Source organism: Momordica charantia, assembly GCF_013281855.1.
Source record: "Momordica charantia cultivar OHB3-1 chromosome 9 unlocalized genomic scaffold, Mcharantia_2.0 BLBB01000009.1, whole genome shotgun sequence".
Lineage (NCBI taxonomy): Eukaryota > Viridiplantae > Streptophyta > Magnoliopsida > Cucurbitales > Cucurbitaceae > Momordica > Momordica charantia.
In genome coordinates, this window is record NW_028275167.1 from 24,944,642 (window position 1) to 24,965,155 (window position 20,514).

At 32.0% G+C, this 20,514-nt stretch overlaps 2 protein-coding genes across 4 annotated transcripts in view; one reads left to right on the forward strand and one right to left on the reverse strand.

Annotated features, from left to right (window-relative positions):
- Window positions 1-6,986, forward strand: part of EMB2771 (E3 ubiquitin ligase) — a 54,456-nt gene extending 47,470 nt beyond the window's left edge. For all 3 annotated transcript variants that reach the window (XM_022291067.2, XM_088117513.1, XM_022291068.2), the window contains 8 exons: window positions 1,226-1,366; window positions 2,022-2,195; window positions 2,433-2,496; window positions 2,663-2,802; window positions 2,877-3,028; window positions 4,461-4,539; window positions 4,773-4,871; window positions 5,882-6,986. In XM_022291067.2, the coding sequence (XP_022146759.1) occupies window positions 1,226-1,366; window positions 2,022-2,195; window positions 2,433-2,496; window positions 2,663-2,802; window positions 2,877-3,028; window positions 4,461-4,539; window positions 4,773-4,871; window positions 5,882-6,292 (1,260 nt within the window). In that variant the 3' untranslated portion in view covers window positions 6,293-6,986. The remainder of the gene's footprint in view (window positions 1-1,225; window positions 1,367-2,021; window positions 2,196-2,432; window positions 2,497-2,662; window positions 2,803-2,876; window positions 3,029-4,460; window positions 4,540-4,772; window positions 4,872-5,881) is intronic.
- A 2,507-nt stretch (window positions 6,987-9,493) lies between these two features.
- On the reverse strand, window positions 9,494-11,282 carry LOC111015875 (2-oxoglutarate (2OG) and Fe(II)-dependent oxygenase superfamily protein). The gene is made up of 2 exons (XM_022291047.2): window positions 10,404-11,282; window positions 9,494-10,019 (listed from the first exon to the last, which is right to left on the reverse strand). Exons 1-2 carry the CDS (start codon window positions 11,208-11,210, stop codon window positions 9,726-9,728), a joined length of 1,101 nt encoding a protein of 366 aa, XP_022146739.1. The 5' UTR covers window positions 11,211-11,282; the 3' UTR covers window positions 9,494-9,725.
- Between the last annotated feature and the right edge of the window lie 9,232 nt (window positions 11,283-20,514).

A 20,514-nucleotide genomic window follows, 5' to 3' on the forward strand; every position in this document is an offset into this window, starting at 1 on the left:
GAAGGGAAACGAAACGTAGACGAAGGGGAATAGAGGGAAGGAGGGAAAGAAGAGAGAGAAGGAGATGATGAAAATATAAAAAAGTACACAATTAAAAATAATATAAAATTTATAAAATATCCAACTTACTATTGTCACGTCAGCATTCTGTTAGTACACTAACGGAAGTTTGACTCTAGGGACCTTTTAGAACTATTTTCTAAAGGTCGGAGACCAAAAACTGTCACTTTTTGAAACTTAGGGTCTAAATAGAAACCTACCCTCAAAATATTGACCGATAAAAGTTGTATAAATTTTTTTTAGAAGAAAAAATATTTTTTAGAAGAAAAATTATTTGCACTATAGATATAATAAATAATAATAAAAATGAAACAATTAATTAAAAAACTATGTATCTCATTAATAGAGGAGAGAAAGGGTAAAAGTTGTAAAGTAATTGTAATAAAAGTGTGGGACCCACAGCATAAGGAATGAGAATGGGATTGATGAGGTTGTTGGAGAGGAATGAGATTACACTTTTTTAGAGAATGAGATTATAAGGTTTGAGGTGAGTCCCACCACTTGATTCTTCACGGTTGAAAATAACAACAAATAGGGTATTGGAATGAAATCTATTATAACTCTAGACGGCTGAATTCTAGTCCAACTTCATTGTCTTCAACGAAGTAGAGAAAGAAAGCAATGAAACTGAAATAGGTTTAGATAGAGTCAAAGGATGTCGTAGAAAATTAAGGAGAGACAAAAAGTGGGAGGGAGAATCAATGGGCTGATAGTTTCAAGTCTCAAGTTCTGAAGCTGTTGTCTGTAATACACTTAAGGTATGGTGGCCAAAATGGAATCATAATGGGAGGGAGAATCAATGGGCTGATAGTTTCAAGTCTCAAGTTCTGAAGCTGTTGTCTGTAATACACTTAAGGTATGGTGGCCAAAATGGAATCATAATGGGAAATCTCAATTGAATGAAGTCCTTACCATAATGGTCCGTGTAAAAATGTTGGGCATCATGGAAATTTTGGACTGTTCTTAAACTGCGGAAACTAAGATCTAATTAGTTGCATGTTGCATTCTGCATCTTAACAAGTTTTGTTTCTTGTGAGGGATAGAAACAGAAGCATTGTAATACTCGAATACTGGAAAGTTTTTCTTTATCTATTTCAAAATCAAGTTGAAATGATATAAAAATTAAATTCTTTTCATAGAATTTGAAACCTTATATTATCTCCAGGTTAGCTTGGCTATCGGGTTCTTGTTTCTTGGGGGAGGTACACGGACGTTTTCAACTAGTAACAGTGCTGTTGCTGCGTTGCTGATAACTCTTTACCCACGCTTGCCTACTGGTCCAAATGACAATCGATGTCACCTCCAGGTATGGTTATTCATAGGATTACTGATTTGCAAGCATACATTTTATATCTTATAAATGGATGTAGAGTGAAAAAATAACGTATAATTTTATATTGAAGTATTGGAGAGAAAAAAGAATACTTTCTTTTTCTTTTTCTAATCCACCTTAGTCTGGCCAACAATCAAGAAGCATATTTATTATCGAACAAGCACATGCATGGATATGGAACACAGGCAGGATGCAACATAGATACAGTGATTCATCATTTATTAAGGAAAAATTAGAAACATAGACATGGCAAACACGGTTGTTTAGTTGTATATATTTTAAAATATATTTGAATATTTTATACATAGTAGAAGATTAAATGAAAATTGAGAACCAAGTAAACGTTTTTTTTGGTGATTCAACGTCTTATAAAAAATTGACATCAATTATGTTCACACATATTATATATGTTGGTGTGATGTTCTTCACCCCAAAAAAATCATTTTCTTATATTTATTTTTATGAGTATGCCTATTATTTTAAATGTAAGTAGTTTTCATAGGTATTTGTTCAATTAGAAGAGGCTCAAACTTGTACTTAAAAAATAAGAGGTTGTTTTGTATCTTTCTCCTGTGTTTTCTAGCTTTCTCTATCAATAGCATCTTTTACTGAAAGGTTCTCTCTCTAGGCATTCCGGCATTTTTATGTTCTTGCAACTGAGGCTCGCTGGATTCAGACTGTCGATGTAGACACTGGTCTGCCTGTCTATGCTCCTCTTGAAATCACCGTAACGGAAACTGAGCATTATGCTGAAACTACCTTCTGTGAGATTACCCCTTGTCTTCTACCAGAACGTGCTACTGTAAGTCCTGAATGTTCTGTATGGGAACTGAGTCATCTGTGCGTGTTCTATTCAATTTTGTCTCCCTTTAAATGAGGTTCATCAGGCATTGCCCCTCTCATTGTCTGGATAGGTATTCCAGACATGTAGAATAGTGGACCACCAATAATATCATTTTTTTCTTCGGCTTTTTGTAAAACATTTGCACTGCCCCTTCAATTCAATATTAATGATGGATTGTTTGATTTGTTTTTACAGTTGAAGAACCTACGCATATGTAGTCCTCGGTATTGGCCCCAAGTAATAGAACTTGCCCCAGAAGGTTGGTGGATGACTTCTATTTTTTCTTGTTTACTTTGATTCACGAATTTATTTCTCTTTTGCACAATTTTTACCGATCTTGTTGTTCCATGACTTTCATTCATGGTATTTTTCTGTTATTTTTTTCTTCTTTGTATTAGGTCATTAAATTTCTATTTTTTCACCAGATAAACCTTGGTGGAATGTCGGGGACAAAAATAATCCATTTAGTTCTGGTGTTTTATACATCAAGCAGAAAGTGGGAGCTTGTTCGTACATTGACGATCCTATAGGCTGTCAGTCATTGTTGTCACGAGTGATGCACAAGGTTAATTCATCCTTTGCAACTATTGATAGTTCTAGTGGTATATTTTTGTGGATAACGCGATTCTCTCTGACCAGGTTTTTGGGTTGAGGGGTCTATCATCACACAATTTGTGTAATACCAGCAGACCAAGTTATGCGAGTGTAGATCAGTTGATTGGTACCTTCTCTTCAGATCCCAGTTTGATTGCATTTGCACAACTGTGCTGTGACCCTTCATGGGATGGCAGGCAAGTAGGCTAGTTAGTATTATGTTAGATTTCCTAATTCAGTGTATTCGTTTTTTAGCATATCCAGATCTTCACATTTTTATTCACCTTTTTGTTTTAGGTGTCCGTTTTCCTTGATTAGACAACATTTCATATTTCTTCCTTTACCATTTTGATCAATCTACTCGACCATTTTGCTCAGACAACATTTTATATTATTACAGTTATTTGCTACCTTGATTATTTTGATCAAGGTTTCTTTAACGATATGAATACATACAAGAAAGTTCAATTTGAGGTATGGAGTCTGGTTAAGTGCTCTACAGGTAGTTTCAGTCATGACTCGATAAAGCTTCTTAGGTTGGCCCTGATGTAAACTAAGAAGACCCTGGGGTAATTAAAAAGTAACTTGACTAGCAAAGATGGCATGTGTGGATTTGTACTAGAAATATTAGTAGCGAAATATTAGGTATATTATTGTATTAGGGTATTAAACAGACATATTTGTCATTAGTAGGTAGGAGTTGTAAGTGAAAGGTGGTTATAAATAGAGTGAATTAGAAGGTTTTGGGATATGCAGAATTTGGAGAATAGTTTTCTTGGGAGAGTCCAAGCCTCTCGAAAGTGCTTGAGATTGGATATTGTAATTTTTTCTTTATCATTTCAATACTATCAGTATCTTTCTACCCGTTTTCATTGCAAATTTTGATTCCCGTCAGAAACTAGGCAAATAGAGTCAAAGTCTTTCAACACTTTGAATTTATTTTCACACACTCTACTCAATCTATCTCCTTGAACTTCGGTTAAACTCCACGATAGAAGATTGTAATTTTCTTTATCATTTCAATACTATCAGTATCTTTCTACCCGTTTTCATTGCAAATTTTGGTTCCTGTCAGAAACTAGGTGGATAGAAGACAAGTCTTTCAACACTTTAAATTTATTTTCACACACTCTACTCAATCTATTTCCTTGAACTTCGGTTAAACTCCACGATTGGAAAGCTCAGGACTTGATTCTTATTATCTATTCTTCATAGGGCCAACTTTTCCTTCTTAGTTGGACAAATAATCTTGAATTGCCGATCATTTGAGTTCATCTTTTGGTAAATATTTTTTGAGATTTTGTCTTTTTCTCCTGCTTTTCAAGCAGATATGGTATGCTAATTGTCCTAACAAGGTTGAGTAATTGTCCGTTTGGAGTTATCAGTGATGGGTTTGTATGGGGGTTAGCTAACCACCTAACAACCAGATAGTTTAGCTCGCTGAGAAATAATTTACAGAATGAATCTGACAGTAATGCTACTTCATGTAGATCTTAATTTTCTGTCTTTTAGTCTCATTGGTCTTTTCTACTGAGTGCTTTTCTTTTTCCAAAGGATCCAATACCGTCAAAATTTTTCTTTTACTGAACAAAAGCTGTCTATGCTAAATGGATAAACAAATGAATGCAGATTGGACGTTGATTTCCAGGAATTTTGCTTGCAAGTGCTGTTTGAGTGTGTGAGCAAGGACAGACCTGCTCTTTTACAGGTAATTGCAGTCTGGAAAACTTCACTGCTTCTAATGCATACAAACCTGTATTTTGTCTTTCAACTCAATTAATATGCGGGAAGGTCTATTACATCTTATATTTCAAGTGCATACTATTTTGAAACATACTTATTTTATTGAAATTGTAGCAATTCTCTGAAAGGGTGATGCTGAAACTCATTACCTAAGAATTCAGCCTTTTGAAACGTGGTTTTTTTAAAACCCCAATGCAGGTCTATTTGTCATTATACACAACAGTTTCGTTGATGATTGATCAGGCTAAGGGTGGTGCAGTTGTTCTTGGTGACTCACTCTGTATATTTGACCTAAAGGTTGGCTTTTTTTTTTTTGGGTGATACTTGATTCTACTTGTTGAACTCAATCATCCTTTTTATTTGTTTATCAATAAAAGATTGAAGTCAAGTTTTATCAACTATCAGTTTCTTATTATTGTTTGACTGAAGGAATAGTCTGTATCATATGTTGATGGATTAAATAATTGGCGGTTACTATTTGATAGAGAAATAGAAATTTCCACTGAACCCAAGATAGACTGGAAGTGTTTAAGAAACTTCCCAACCTCCCTAGAATCTGGGCTTCCTTCACATACTTCATGACTGCTGTCTCAACTCTTTATTATCCACTTTGGGCACATAGTTTCAAATGTAATAAACTTTGTACCTAGTGAAGGATTGCTTGTGCATTCTGCTACAAGTTCCTTTTAGCATGTAAACTTTTATCACCCTGTGCTAGTGCTACCTCTGGTAATCTTTCCGCATTATAAAACGAATTCAAATACATGGAAAACAACAAATGAAATATGGAAATAAGCGATCACAGAGAGATCAATTTAATACGAAATGATTCTGGATATCTGTCAGAGGTTGTTACACAATAAATTCCATAAAATAAAATTTTCTTCTTATATGCCCATGTTATAAGATTTCCTCCTTGAAACTGTTGATCTCCTATCATCAATTAAACTTGCATAATGTGCAAACTTCTACAATCCATTAGCTGTAGACGTGTAACCTTAAATTGATAACAGTTTCCCCAATTTGTAAATTGTATTTAGTTTCTGATAGTTACCTGTCAAATTATTGTACATAGCTGTATCTTTAGGATATTACTTATTCCTTTTTTGGTTATTTGTAATTAGTTGCTGATTCCTAGGAGATTGATAGAGCAGTTGATATTTTCTCCTTTTATGTCATATCTTTCCAAATTAGTTCTCTATGTAATGGTTATTTAGACCTATCTTGTATACCTTTTCAACACAATAAGAAATTACAGTGTTTTGTCAATTGGAAGAACGTGATTTCTTTTTATATGTTTCTTGCAGCTTGTGGTAGCCTATAACGAGGCTCTTTTGAGTGGAAGATTGACCACATCAAGAGGCAGCATTGTGCAGTCTAATTTTTTGGGGTCTCTCAGGAAGCGAGTAGAAGAAATTCTAAGTTGTAGGGAGGGCTTAAAAGACGATTTTCGCAATTACTTGGATTCTGGAAGGTGGCCTAGTGGAGATGTACAGGGAGTGAGAAGTACAATATTCCTTTCCTGGTATCTTCAGTGGTACGGCATACCAGATTCATCTTTAATCAAGACAGCCATCGCAAAAATCAAACCAAAATTTCAATCATCATCTGTAGTTCCCTTGTTGCACTTGCTATTTCCACAAACCCATATAAACGCAATTCTCGAGATGGACAAGGCTTTATTTTCTGCTCCTGTCGCTTGGATTCTGTCCAGATGAGGTTAATTTAAGGGAGTAGACCTGTGAGTAGAAATTCTCTCCAGGTAATGTTAATTATTGCAGTTTCTTCTCAGATGGTCAAGAGCTGATTGGCTGTGGACTAAACCAACCAAACAATGAATGAAATTGGGACTCAATGAAATAGAAGGTTAAAAGCGGAATTAGACGGTTTGGATACTTGGCCTGCAATTTGAGTTCCAGGCTTCTGGGATTCAGTTCTGACAAGAAATGGTAGTGACCAATTCGCAATACAATTAGCAGACTGTGTGTAGTCACATTGCTCGGTACGCTCAGTAAACCGAGTCCACGAGCTCGAGAAAGGGAAGTAGCAGTCTCTTGCTGGTTAAGCTGGAAGAAGACGGAGGTGCCAAGCCTGATTTCAAAGTCCAGGGATTGATAGACAATCATCGACACCTTTTTTTGTAGTGCTAACTTTAATTTGTAAATTAGAAAGCATATAGACTTGATATTTGCTGTCAAAAGCAATCTGTTTTTTGACGTTTTATTTATTTTGTAAGTTACGATGTCTCCATATTTGAAGCTGAAGAGAATAACTCTGATATTATTTAACTTGACTTGTTCAATTTGTGTAGTTTGAGATAAATGAATCGCTACTTTCACTTGTATGTTTCTTTACCGGTTGATATGTAACTGGTTATTTCATAGTTAAATTGAAATGCCCAATTTCATCTGATTTCCAGTGTCTATGCTCTCTTTGTCCTTGCCGAGTTTAGAATTGGTTTCTTACTAGTTCCAAGATCAAAATTCGTTTTACTGTATAAACCAATGGACGGCAATGTCGTTTTACTTGAATGAGATTGCCGTTTTACTTGAATGAGTATTTGTACCCAGGATCTTAATTTTACAAAAATGTTGATGAAAATTGTTGATGGATATTTTTGAAAATGTTACAAAAATGAAAAATTTGTACACAATATTTCAAATAAGCATTTCAATTTTTTTCTAAATAAGTTAGAAATTATTAATATTAATGTCATGTCACCTGTCCTCTCACTTGTCTCGTCCGTGGGCCTTGGCGGACGATGGGCAGCCCAGCGCTCGAACAGGTAGGTCTTGATGCTGCCAGCTGTCGAAACTTCTGCGGGCCGGGTCAATACTGATGACCGCAGCTTGGAGCTTGTGGGCGACAAAGAGGAGCATTGAGGTGGTTAAGCAAGGGAATGGGTATTTAGGTTGCTTCTGCCACCTTTGATCCGTTTAAAAAAATTGGTACGAAAAGTGAATCTCCATCAAACCAAGAAATTCCACTCTTCCATTTCAGTAAATTGTAAATGTCTCAAAATCCAAGCAACGCCGACAATTACCATTACAAATTCAGAGGGTGCAATTTTGTCCATTTAATTTTTACTATAGAAAGTTTAGGGGTTTATTTTATTTATTGACAAAAGTTTAAGGATGCAATTGCAACAACTATCGTACTTTTTGGTGACTAGTTAGATTCACGTGCATTTCATTGTTGAGGTGAAGTTTTTTACTCTCAAACAAGTCAAGACTCTAAATTAGCAAGTGTCCATCACACGCTCCCAACAAAGCGGTATCAGAGCTTGAGTTTGAAAAGAGTTGTTTTTTTGCAAATGACAAACAACAATTTGGCTCCAAGGGGGAGCCGTTCATACCCTTGGTTGGACGGGGATGTAGATCCAATAGAAGATCAATCGGATACGGAGGAGACCAGAGAATATGACCCTATTTTCACCTTCTCTTCATCGGCTATGGTTCACGAATCCAATGAACTGGGACATGTGAAGTAGGGTCAAAATTCTCAAGATATGGCAAGCAAGACATACATGAATATTGATATTCACGTGGTTTTAAAATTTTGGAACATAATAATTTGGGGTGAAATTTGACATTTGAGTTTTTTTTTTTTTTGTTCAGTTTAAATATTACTTATTTTACATGAATTTAAAAAGTAATGAAAGACATAAAAATGAACATATATATGATCAAATTTACGTATAATGTAATTTAAATGAAAGTTGTGAACTATCCAATCCGATAGGGAGTTGTTTAGTAGTGAAGAGTTTCATTTTATATATATATATATATATATATATATATATATATATATTAACTGAACCATAGCCATTTAAAATAGGACCATGGATGTCTGAGTCCATATATATAATTGATCAACAATAAAAAAAAAAAATATATATATATATATATATATATATACATCCAATTGTGGAAATATGACGCCAACGTCATCTTCATCATCGTTAACTAAGGTCTTCAATTTTCACGACTCTCATTACTTTCATCTTTATTCTATCACTATAGACCACTTGCACCACAGTTTCTAAAAAATATATAGTTTTTTTTTCTTTTATAAATGTTTTGTAATCACATCAATACGCGAATATATGTATCACTTTGTCGAACAGTCGCAACTTCTTTGGATTAATTTGTGTCCAACAATCGTGTAGCATAATAATTTGAATGGTAAATGGGTATTATATTAAAAAAATCGATAGCAAAAATGGGAGGTAAAAGTTCTCCTCCATAACCCCATTTATATATAGTATAGATATAGATTTGTACAATTTGTCTATTGTTTTTTTCCAATTGCATCTTCTAAGATCGGTAGCTTCCTTATTAACATCTAATAATTGAAGAAGCAATAGTTTAATGTTGTATTTAACCAAAAATAAAAAATAAAATGAAATAAGGAAAACTGCAAACTCTTTTTCATTTTTTAAGTTAAATTCTATGTATTTAATCATAAGAAACCCCTTATTCATATCCTACATATAAAAAAGATCCTAAATACATATGTATGTAGCCACTTCTCTATAAAACTATTTACATGTTTATTTTATGTTTTCTTATGCTTGGAGTATATTTTAATGGATTTGTGTCATAAATTGAGTTATATTTCCTTATTAATTTTTTTCTCCATTATGAAACTACCAAAATACATATAATATGGTTAAATAGACCCCTTTTTTACCATGATTATACACAATAAGCAAGTCCAATTTAATTCAACCATACCTCAAAAATCTATGATTTTTGAACAATATTAATAAAAAACATCAACAATGTTATCAAAGTGATTTAAATACTATTTTGACCACGGTAATTTCCATTTTACCTCATTTTGAAAACCTTAAAAACATCTATTTTAATCTCTATATTTTTCACCTTTTGTTTATTTTTATTCCCTCTGCAAACGACTTAGACAACTTTTATATATATATCATAGGATTATTTAAATTTGAAACAAAATTGTCACAAGCATACGCAATAAAAACTGTTCAAAAGAAAATTGGTAGAGAGAGCGAGAAAAGAAAAAAAAAACAGTGAATTGAACACACCACGTACGTACCGGCCGGTTCAGGCTTGAGACTCCACAGCTGTGGTTTGAAGAGAAACAACAATGGCGATGGATCAGAAAAGGAAAATGATCTCAAATCCGATATCTGTCCAGCGGATCTTTGAGGAGAAAGCACCGATCGTGATGCACTCTCCACGCGTACTCTTCCAACCAAAATGATTTAAACGCCATTTTCACCTCCTCTTCTTCCTCCTCCGCCGCCTCGTCTCGCCGGTCGGATCTCGCCGGAGGAGTAATTAGAGGACGAACTTCGCTTTCGGCCGGAAGAGTTATGAGTAGCGATATTGAGATGCCGCCGCCGTTGGGATCCGCCGCCACTGCCACCGGCCTTCCTCTCACTTTCTTTAGCTTTCCGTTGCTCCACACCTGTCAAAAGAAATTACCCACCATTATCTAAATTTGGTCAAAAGAAATTACCCACAATTTACACCCATACCCATAATAATCCATTGAATCAACCCCTTCTTTTTTCTCTCTCTTTTTCCTTTCTTCTTATGAGAATATTTCCATCAATTATTTTAACAAATAACGGAGAGCTTTCTTGTCTAGATTTTGTGAAACAAGTATTTTTGTCACAAAAGCACGTGACCACTGCCTCTCAATTCGTGCAACCTAATATCTTTTTATTTAATTATTAATTAGGGAAATTCGTTGGCCGTTAATTAAATTCGGTAATTATCTCATTTTCTTTCTAAATCTATTTTTAAAGAAAAAAAGAATCTACGAAACGACAGCGTATTGATAACTTACTTGCGCAATGTCCCCAATGGAGACCATCACAGAGTCCGCCGCCGCCGCCGCCGTAACCCAGCTGGAATCCCCTAATAGAGAACACTTCTGGTTTCTGCTCTGGTACTGTAATCCCACGATGTACGGGTAGAATCCGCCGGCCACTGCCGGTTCGGCTCTCCGTGAACCTTCCGATATCCATATTAGAGACCGGAATCTGGTACGATCCTCGCCGATTGGATTCTCGAAGCCAATCGCACGAGATAGAAACTCGACAATCTTCAATCCGAGCTTCTCCATTGCACGAACGAACTCCTGCAACGAATGTAAGGAAATCTCGGCTGAATCGGAGGAGCACGGCGTCGAATCGAGACAGAACGAAAACGAATCGCCGTTTCCGCTTCCGTCTGAATCTTCATCTCCGTCGCCTTTGAATCCGAGCGGCCAGTTCTTCGGAAACAGAGATTCCTTCGTCTCCATCGGAAGACCGAAGAGCGCGGCGGATTCCGACTCGGCAGAGAGAGCGAGGCGAGAGGAGATTTGGTGATCGGTGAGTTGGAAGAAGCCGAGTTCGGAGGAGGCAGAGAGAAGGCGATCGAGAAGTGAAGGATTCGAAGTTTCTGAAAAGGAAATAGTTGGAGGAGACCTAACGGAAGGCGAGCGGCGAGTAGGGAGGGAGAGATTGGGCGGGAGGCGGTGGAGGAGGCGCGAGAGAGCATCGGCGGCGGCGGAGGTGGAGAGGTGACTGGTTTGTGACGACGGCGTTGGCGGCGGAGCTGCGGTGGTGCCGGCGCCATAGATTTGCTTGTGATCGACTGAGGAAGCCATGAGAAGAGAAGAGAAGAGAAGAGGAGAAAATCAACGAGAACACGGTTAATTGAATTAGCGTATTTAAATTTAAACCTGAATTTTATAAATATATAAAATGTATGAATAATCAATAAATAAAGTTCAGAGTTGATAACAGAGACGAAAATGTCAACATCAACATTTATCACCAATGGACGTAAATTATAGAATATTGATGGATTAAAATTTTGTAGATTATTTAACAAATTTGGTCCGAACTTATTTTTAAAAATAAAAAAAATACTCTATAATAACATAAATTTAATATTTAAAAAATAATATTGGTTCTAAAAATGTATAACATTTTTTTAAATATATCATAAATTTGACTATGTTTTTATCCTATATTTGAGTTTGCTTTTGATTTTTTTTCTGTACAATTTCAAAATTTTTACTATATTTTAAAATACATATTTATTTTATGTTATTTATGTAATATCTACAAAATTGATCGGAATAGTTTGTTTGTTTTTTTTTTTTGATTTATAGTTGGAATCTCTACCTCATATTTATTATATTCTCATCAAAATGTTTCTTGATTGTACTATTTGATCGAACTTTAAAAATTTTCAACCATGTCTCTAACTTTCAATTTTGATGTCAATATTTTATTGTCACTAACTTAATTACGATAAAATAAACATTGACATTATAGATTAAAACCAACGAACAATAATTTGACACATAATGCTAACATGTAATATGGTAGTTTTTATTTTATACATAGTCTATCCTCTTTGTCACTTATAGCCATGGCAAGTGCAACGATGTCCTCATATTCATATATCTCGAAAATATTTAAGTAATTGGGTTAACAATGAAAACTCAACCATCAAATTTTCATGAACAAATTTATAATGTAACCATTTATAATTATCAATATTAAAGCGTTTGTGGAAGTCAAAAAAAATATTAAAGTGTATAACTTTTATTTATTAATTAGAATAAATCATATGAATTTATTGATTTATGAATTCTAAATAGTTATAGTGGAAACGCCTTTTTTATCTTAAAAGAAAAAAAATGCCTTTAGAAAATAATGAGGTCTATTTGTGTCACTTTACCTCATAAATTTTTATGATGAGTTGGCATTTTTTCATTTTGTTTCAAATAATTTTTATTTAAAAAATGTTAGATTATTTAATACCCTATAATTATTTTTCAGGAAAAAAATGTAATTATCTTTTCATTTTGTTACCCTATAATTATTATTGACTAAGATATTTTTATAGGAAAAAAAATCACTTTAGAACAGAATAATATTTAAATCTTTGTTATTATTATTTACTTCAATTTCAATGATGGAATTAACAATATATTTTCAATCTAGCTGTGTTACTTTCCTGCTCCGGATTAATTTTGTAGTATAACTAGTGGAGTTGGATATTCAAATTTATAACCTCTTAATCAGAAAAGTGCTAATTACAGTTTAGTTAAGCTCATGTTGGCTCTTAATTCCAAATCTTTATATTTTATTAATTTGTAATTAATATTTTCTCTATTATTTTTTTTTTCAAAATAGAAATGACTTATGCTGGCTAATATTTGAATGTTTAAACTTATAAAGAGTGGAAATTAATTTAATTAATAGTTCATCATTAAGCAAATAATTTTTTAATGGACCTTTTCATGGGGACAAGGACTATTTTGAGGGGACTCCTACCTGTTAATTGATTCTTGCAATTTTCCATTTCCCAATCATCAAACAAGAAAAGTAGTCATGGTTTATTTTGTTTGGATGCATATTCTTTCCCGACCAAAATAATAATAATAATAAGAGAGAAATTGATTATATATATATATATATATAATAGAAGTTTAGTCGGAAACTTTTAAATTTGTGTTTCATTGAACTTTTAAAAATATGCATTATACAATTTTTTAAATTCACAAACATATTAAACATAAAATTAAAAAGTTAGAGTCATGTTAGAACAATTCAATCCTATGTGATCTATGGATTTTAAAGTATCAAATAGATCATAAATTAATTAAATACATAATTGAAAATTCATGAATCAATTCAATACTTTTGAAGTTATGGAATCAATTAGACACAAACTTCAAAATTTAAAGACATATGAGACACTTTAAAGATCATGAATTTAATAAATACCATCCTGAAATTTTATGGATTAAATTTGTAATAACTTTTTTTGACCACAAATTATTGGTGATAAGTAAAGAAACTTTGATAACTATCTCTAAAACAATTTTAAATAAGAAAATTAAAAGGAAAAAAGTAAAAGTTATCACATTGTCAACCTAAACATAATTTAAATGGTCAGATATGAAATATTTTTTCCTCAATTATAGATTCAACAAGATATTATTTCACCGAACCGAATATAGTTCTAAGTGGTTAAGACACTTATCATTGACCAATGAGTTTATGTTCTAATGTTTAAATTAAATGTGAGGTGGATGAAAATAGTGGTTAAATTGAAACTTGAAAAAAAAATAAATAAATAAAGAGTAGGTTTTTGAATTAATAAAAAAGTGTGGAGGTTTTAGTGGTGTTGCCTTGTTGTGAGGAATCTGTGGGACTGTGTTGGTGCAGGTTTTGCATTGCACGGGCGTACCCAATTCTTATCTTTACGCATGCCCTTTCTTTTCAATTATAACATCTCTGTAGACTCTACTTTTCCATATATATTATTTTTAATACCTGTAATTTTAATTTTGATTCAATTTAATAGGCAAGCTTTCAAAATGTTTATTTTCACATCGTATGTTTATAAAATAATTATTCTGGTCCGATATTTTCATTTTTTATAATAATTTTAATATGACATTTCACCTTTATTAAAATGTAACCATAAATTTTATAGAGTGTTTTCACTGTATATAAAATTCTTTAATAAAATTTATGTTAAAGATTTTGTAAATAGAGACCAAAATGATATTTTTTAAAAGTGTAGGGACTAAAAATGACTTTGAAACATATAAACTAAAATGAACAAAATTTAAAGTACAAGGACCAAATGAACGTTTGGCCGTCAAAGTGAGCTTAGCTCAGTGGTAATTGACATATATTTCCAACAAGGAGGTTGTGCCAATTAGAAATGAACCTAAAGCAAAAAGTACCTAAGTATTTATGATATGAACCAAGGAGCTCTCTTTGTCATGCCTCATGGACCAATTACAAGATCAAGAGCTCGAAAACTTCAACAAGCCTTACTACTTCGTGTCCAAGCGTTCGTGAACTCGACACGAGAATTAAAAGGAAGATGTGCAAGAAGTTGGAACTATGAACTTCAATTTGATGCAAGTTATGCATTTTTAAGTGTTTTTAAGGCAAGTCAAAGTCTACTTGGTCAAGGTCAAAGTCAACTCCATCAAGACAAGTCAAAGTCAACTCATTCAATTCAAAAACCAAGTCAAACACTCATATCCCTCATTATGGACGAGATTGCACTTATTTTGGTTGACTTTCCATGTTCTTAACCTTTCATTTGCTTGTCTTTTTATTTCTTGTAAGTTATGTCTTTTCATTTACAAGTCTTTTCATTTCTTGTAAGTTACAAGTCTTTTCATTTGCTTAAGACTTTTCATATGGCTTGCTAGGATGGCTATATATAACCTTGAGATGTCTTGTTGTAAACACAATTTTGAAGTTGAATGAAAAGTGAGTTTTCTCATTAGCTTGGTTGAGAGCTTTATCTCCCATTTCTTGTGCAATTTCTTGTGTCTTTAGAATTTGCATGTTAGGATCATTCAAGCGGTGTTGATCATACCTCTTGTGGAGTGATTCGAATCACGAGTTTAGAAACAAGTTTTCTCTACTCTTGATATTGATCATCAAGGTAATCCGTTCTAAAACCTTTCCTTGGGTTGATTCCATACTTGTTTTCGGGGTTTTTGGGATTGAGTTCTATGGGTCTTGTTCGTTAGCAAGGTTCTTAGATCCAACTCTCAAGGGTTTCTTAACAATTTAGACCTATAATTTTTCCTTCATTTATTACAAAAGAAAAACAATTAAATAGACCTTATTAGTCTTTAAATAAACAATTATATATATAATTTCAATTCAAAAGACTGAAAATGAAATTTTTGTCGAAATTCTCCATGCCAACATTTCATTAAATCTTTGGTCGTCCAGCGATTGATGATGTCGAATCTCTCTACTATTTCCTTCTCTTGTCAGTTTATTTCCATTAGTTAACTGGTGGCGCGAAAAGTTTGGGACGCGGAACGTTTGTGGAGTACGTGCCTCACCGAGTTGTTCTTGGGCGGATCCCTCGTAGAATTTCTTACCGTACTCCTTCCTCAATGAATCTGAAATGAGCCATGCGAAGAATCACAGTAATTTAATCAATTCATAATAATCTGTGTAAAACAAGAGGGAAGCTTCTATATATATATATATGTATATATGTCACTCGTCATTAATGTAGATAATTAAAGAACCAATTTCTTTCTCATTGGTGGCAGCTTTCTTTGGCTCCCAAAAAATTCCGTATTTATTTTCAATTTTCTGGCTGCTCCATCCCTCGTGGGTAGCACAATGTGCTATGGAAATTTTTTGGTACTTCTTTAATATATATTTCCTCCTTTATAATATATAATATAGTTACATGCAGATTAATTTAATAGTTTATATATTATTTTATTATATTTATTTTACTTTTGATAATGGTGTGACAAAATATACGGTATGCTTCCGCTTTGGAGAAAGAAGAATTGACTTTAATAAAAGCAAGTTCTTGATATGATCGAGATTAGTAGATGGATATGCGACTATTTAAAAAATTTGTAGTACTTCGAGAGTAATTCCTTCCTATATGTTACAAACACGTGGAGTAATTATATGAATTCACGACTTCTTATAGTAGAAGATAGATGCTTTAACCAGTTAACTATGTTCGAGTTGGGCTGCTACTTTAATTTTAATTTTTTTTTATAAAAAACAATAAACTTGATATTTCTTTCATATATTTAAACAATTAGACTTATTAAATTTTTTTTCTTTTTGAGATCGACTTTACTAAAATTAATTATGATTAAATAACACTCCTAATATTAATTTAGGAACTTGAATATTTTTCTCTCAATTTAAAGTTTTTAACGGAAAGAAAAGGAATTTCTTAGAACAAATTGTATTTATTTTAATACTTTATTATAGATAATTTTGCTGCTTTTTTTAGCATATTAACGAAAAAATTAAGTACTAAAAAAACAGAGAAATTTATGATAAGGTTGATATTAGTGCAACGATTCTTAATATTTTAAATTTAGAGGTATGATTTATCAAATTAAAAGTGTTTAAGAATTGCATTATAAATTTTACAATTTATTCTAAAATTTAAATGTATGGTCCAAAAAAAGTAATTTTTAAGAACCAAAATTATTGGCTTTAACCAATATTACTCTTACCTATGAAAAAGGATCATCAATTATCTATACTATATATAAATGTAGCTATTGAAGAGAATCTTTGCCTTCCATTTTTGCCCCCTACTTTTTAATATATACCTATTTTACCTCTGAAACTTCTACGGAACATGACTATCTGAAGATGTCTGTTGAGATAAATTAATTTAAAAGAGATGTGACTGTTCAATAAAACAACGATACATCCATCCACGTATAGGTGTGATTGCAAACCACCTATACAAGAAAAGAAACCCATGTATTTTTTTTATTTTGCCCAAAACTCATGTTCGAGATATTGTAAAACTTCCTTGTGAATTGTGTGGTTGGGCAAAAACAGGTGGTGCAATCACGATAATGATGAAAGAAAATGAAAGTGATGAGAGTTATGAAAATTGGAGACCTCCATCGACGATGCGTTGGCGTCATATATATGTGATTAGATGTTTTTTTTTTTAATAAATGGGGCTATGGAAGAGAATCTTTGCCTTCAATTTTTGCTCCCTACTTTTTAGTATATACCCATTTTACCCCTGAAACTCCTACGCGACAGGACACGACTATTCGATGATGTCTGTTGAGATAAATTAATCTAAAAGAGATGCGACTGTTCGATAAAGCGACGATGCATCCATCCACGTACATGTATGATTGCAAATCACCTATAAAAGAAAAAAACCCATGTATTTTTTTATTTTGCCCAAAACTCATATTCGAGACACTATAGAACTTCCTTGTGAATTGTGTGACTGGACAAAAACATGTGGTGCAAGTGATTGATAATGATGAAAGAAAATGAAAGTAATGAGAGTTTGAAAATTGGAAACCTCCATTGATGAAGACAACGTTGGCATCATATATCTATGATTGGATTTTTTTTTAACTGTTGATCTAAAGTCTATTTTAAATGGTTAAGGATGCTTCGGTTTAATTTCCTTTTGGTCTAAAACATAAGTTTTTTATTTTCATATTCAAAAGTATGAAATAAGTTTTTAGATCATATCAATTCGTAAAAAATCTTTTCGTTTATTAAAAAGGGCGAACATCACAAAAAACCTGATACCCTATCATCTTCTCGAATGAAAATCAACAAAAATCGAAGATCCTACTAATTTCACGTAGGAGATTCAACAAGGACCTAATCAGATCATATAAAATGTAAGTCCTAAATCATTTGAATACTTTAATTTATTTTCTAAAAACCTTTACATTCATTATTCAAAAAAAATGTTTCATACTAATTATTTACGAATTTATATTCAACATTTTTTTACTATTCATATTATATTTCTAAATTTTAATAGATTAAGTTTCAATACAACGTTGTCGTTCAAAACTACCTATACGATGTTATTAACTTCAAATATTTTTTTAAAACAATGTTCCTAATGATGATTTTTTTTCTTTTTCAATATGTCGTCATACTATAAACTTTGTACACTAGGTATATGATTTATTTTTTTTTTCACGGTTAAATCATGTGAATCATGGAGTAGTTATGGGGTAGGGTCATTCTATTTTTTTTATTCTATAGATTTCTTGCCTTCTATATTTAAAAATATGTAAAATCTTTAATTTAAAAAAAATGCTATTTTTTTATGAATTTGTTCTTATTTTTATAAAACATATATTAAGTTGTATTTTAAAATTGTAACGGATATTTCACGTATAATATTTTATTGACACGAAACAAATGTTTTCTCTCCATAGATTCTAAAAACTAAATTTTAAAATTTTGTCAATTTTTTAGTTTATGAAAAAAATTTGTCTATTATTTTTATTTTTATTTTCTATGAATTTGCTTCTTATTATTGTTTTCCTATAATACTTCAAAAGTTTTAACAATATATTATTCATAATATATCCAATCCAGGAAAGTAAGACATTAAACAAATTTGAAAAAAAAATTAATAATACCATAAAATTGTATCATTACAAATTTTAGAAAAAATAAATCATATACATAGTATACAAAATTTTCTAGTATGACAACATATTGGAAAAGAAAAAAAATCATCAGGAACATTGTTTTAAAAAAATATTTGAAGTTAATAACATCGTATAGGTAGTTTTGAACGACAACGTTGTATTGAAACTTAATCTATTAAAATTTAGAAATATAATATGAATAGTAAAAAAATGTTGAATATAAATTCGTAAATAATTAGTATGAAACATTTTTTTTGAATAATGAATGTAAAGGTTTTTAGAAAATAAATTAAAGTATTCAAATGATTTTTTTTTCAGTATAACGTGTGGGATGGAGAATCGAACTCACAATCTCTTGGTTGAAGATATATGTCAATTACTGCTTAGCTATATTCGTCTTTTGCGAGTGAAATTAGTTTCTAATTATAGTTAAATGCATGAAATTATGTTATATGCGTGAGATGTTGTACGTAAAGGTGATAGATAGTGTCACAAAGAATAAATTTGCAACCAAAAGCCAGATCCTAACTCGATGAAAATTTACCCTTTTTCAAGACAAATTTTATGCCCTCTAATATCTAAGTTTAAAGAGAGTAATTATCGCATAAAAACCTATCGAATTTTATATCATCGTAAAAATGAGGTCTAATGGTCCGATAGAACTTTGTTAGGATTAAATTGAACTTGATTGAAAAGGAAAAAACATTAAGTCTTTAAAATAATTGTGTATATACACTCATTTACGATACTTTGGAAAACAATCATCCCTTTTGATTACATTTTCAATTTAAAAATAAAAAATATTACTGATAGAATGAACATGACGTGAAAAGTGTTGGGTAAATATATGCTATATATGTAAACTGAATAACACTACCAACAAATTTACAACGTAACTGACTACAAAAGATACAACTTCGAACGATTTGATGAACACCAAAACTTAATAAATATAGTCGAGATACGCTTCAATAGCGCTGACCTAAAGACATTGCACAAGTTGCTAGCATACTACATCGATCGTCTCAGCAAGATACAACGACTAACTCCGATAGAACTGAAACCTCGAACTACTCGGATCTGGCAAAACACTTAAGCACTAGATCTCAAGATAAACAAGAACAATAACTCAAAATAAGAGAGAATTCTCGTGAGAGAAATATAATACTCAATTGTGATATGCTTGGATATCTCAAAATGAAGAAATCCACAACTATATATAGTTGTACAAACAAGTACCGTCTCACTCAAAATTAAACACATATGTAACATTTTTACGTATGTAACTTTAACATATAAATGTAAAAGACTTCTCACATAAGAAATAACTTAAGTTTAACTTATATGTGTTTTTAATCCATACTCTGTAACTTTACCAAATAAAGAAATAAAACCATTATTATAATAAACATATTCACAATAGGTAACTTTCGCTTTCTTCCCCACCTTAAAAACCAACAAAAAGAACACAATTTAGGTAGGTGAGAAAAAGGGGAAAAAAACTTATGAATGAGTCAAATACCAATTATTTCTACCAATTCCAAATTTGGTGAAAAAATAATAGAACTCGAGTACTCAATTATAGATTGAATTGGTGAATTCTAAGTAAACTACGTAAAAGGATTGAATAAAGGTCACTAACCACCATGTTAATTAAATATCTAAATTCGTGCTTCAATTTACTATATGTTTTGTTAAGTCTATGTAGCCTAATCAACAAATATGACTTAAATCTAACTTGTCTCATGTTCGATTGAAGCCTAATAAAAACTAGAACGATCTTATAGACGAGGTAAATACAAAATTTACAATAAATATAGCTCATATATAGAGGTTTTTTTTTTTTTTTTTTAAGAATAGATGTTTGGTCATTTTAACTTGGTGTATTAACAAAATGGCTCCATTTATAAACTCAACTAAAACCCTAAATAAAAAGCCTATAAAAAAAAAACTCTTAAGAGAAGAATGAGCATGGATAACA

Excerpts from the sequence above, each read along its gene's own strand:
- LOC111015875 (XM_022291047.2), bottom strand. The coding sequence starts at position 11,210 with ATGGCTTCCTCAGTCGATCACAAGCAAATCTATGGCGCCGGCACCACC. Across the intron at positions 10,020-10,403 it reads CCATTGGGGACATTGCGCAA|GTGTGGAGCAACGGAAAGCT; the intron begins GTAAGTTATCAA and ends TTCTTTTGACAG.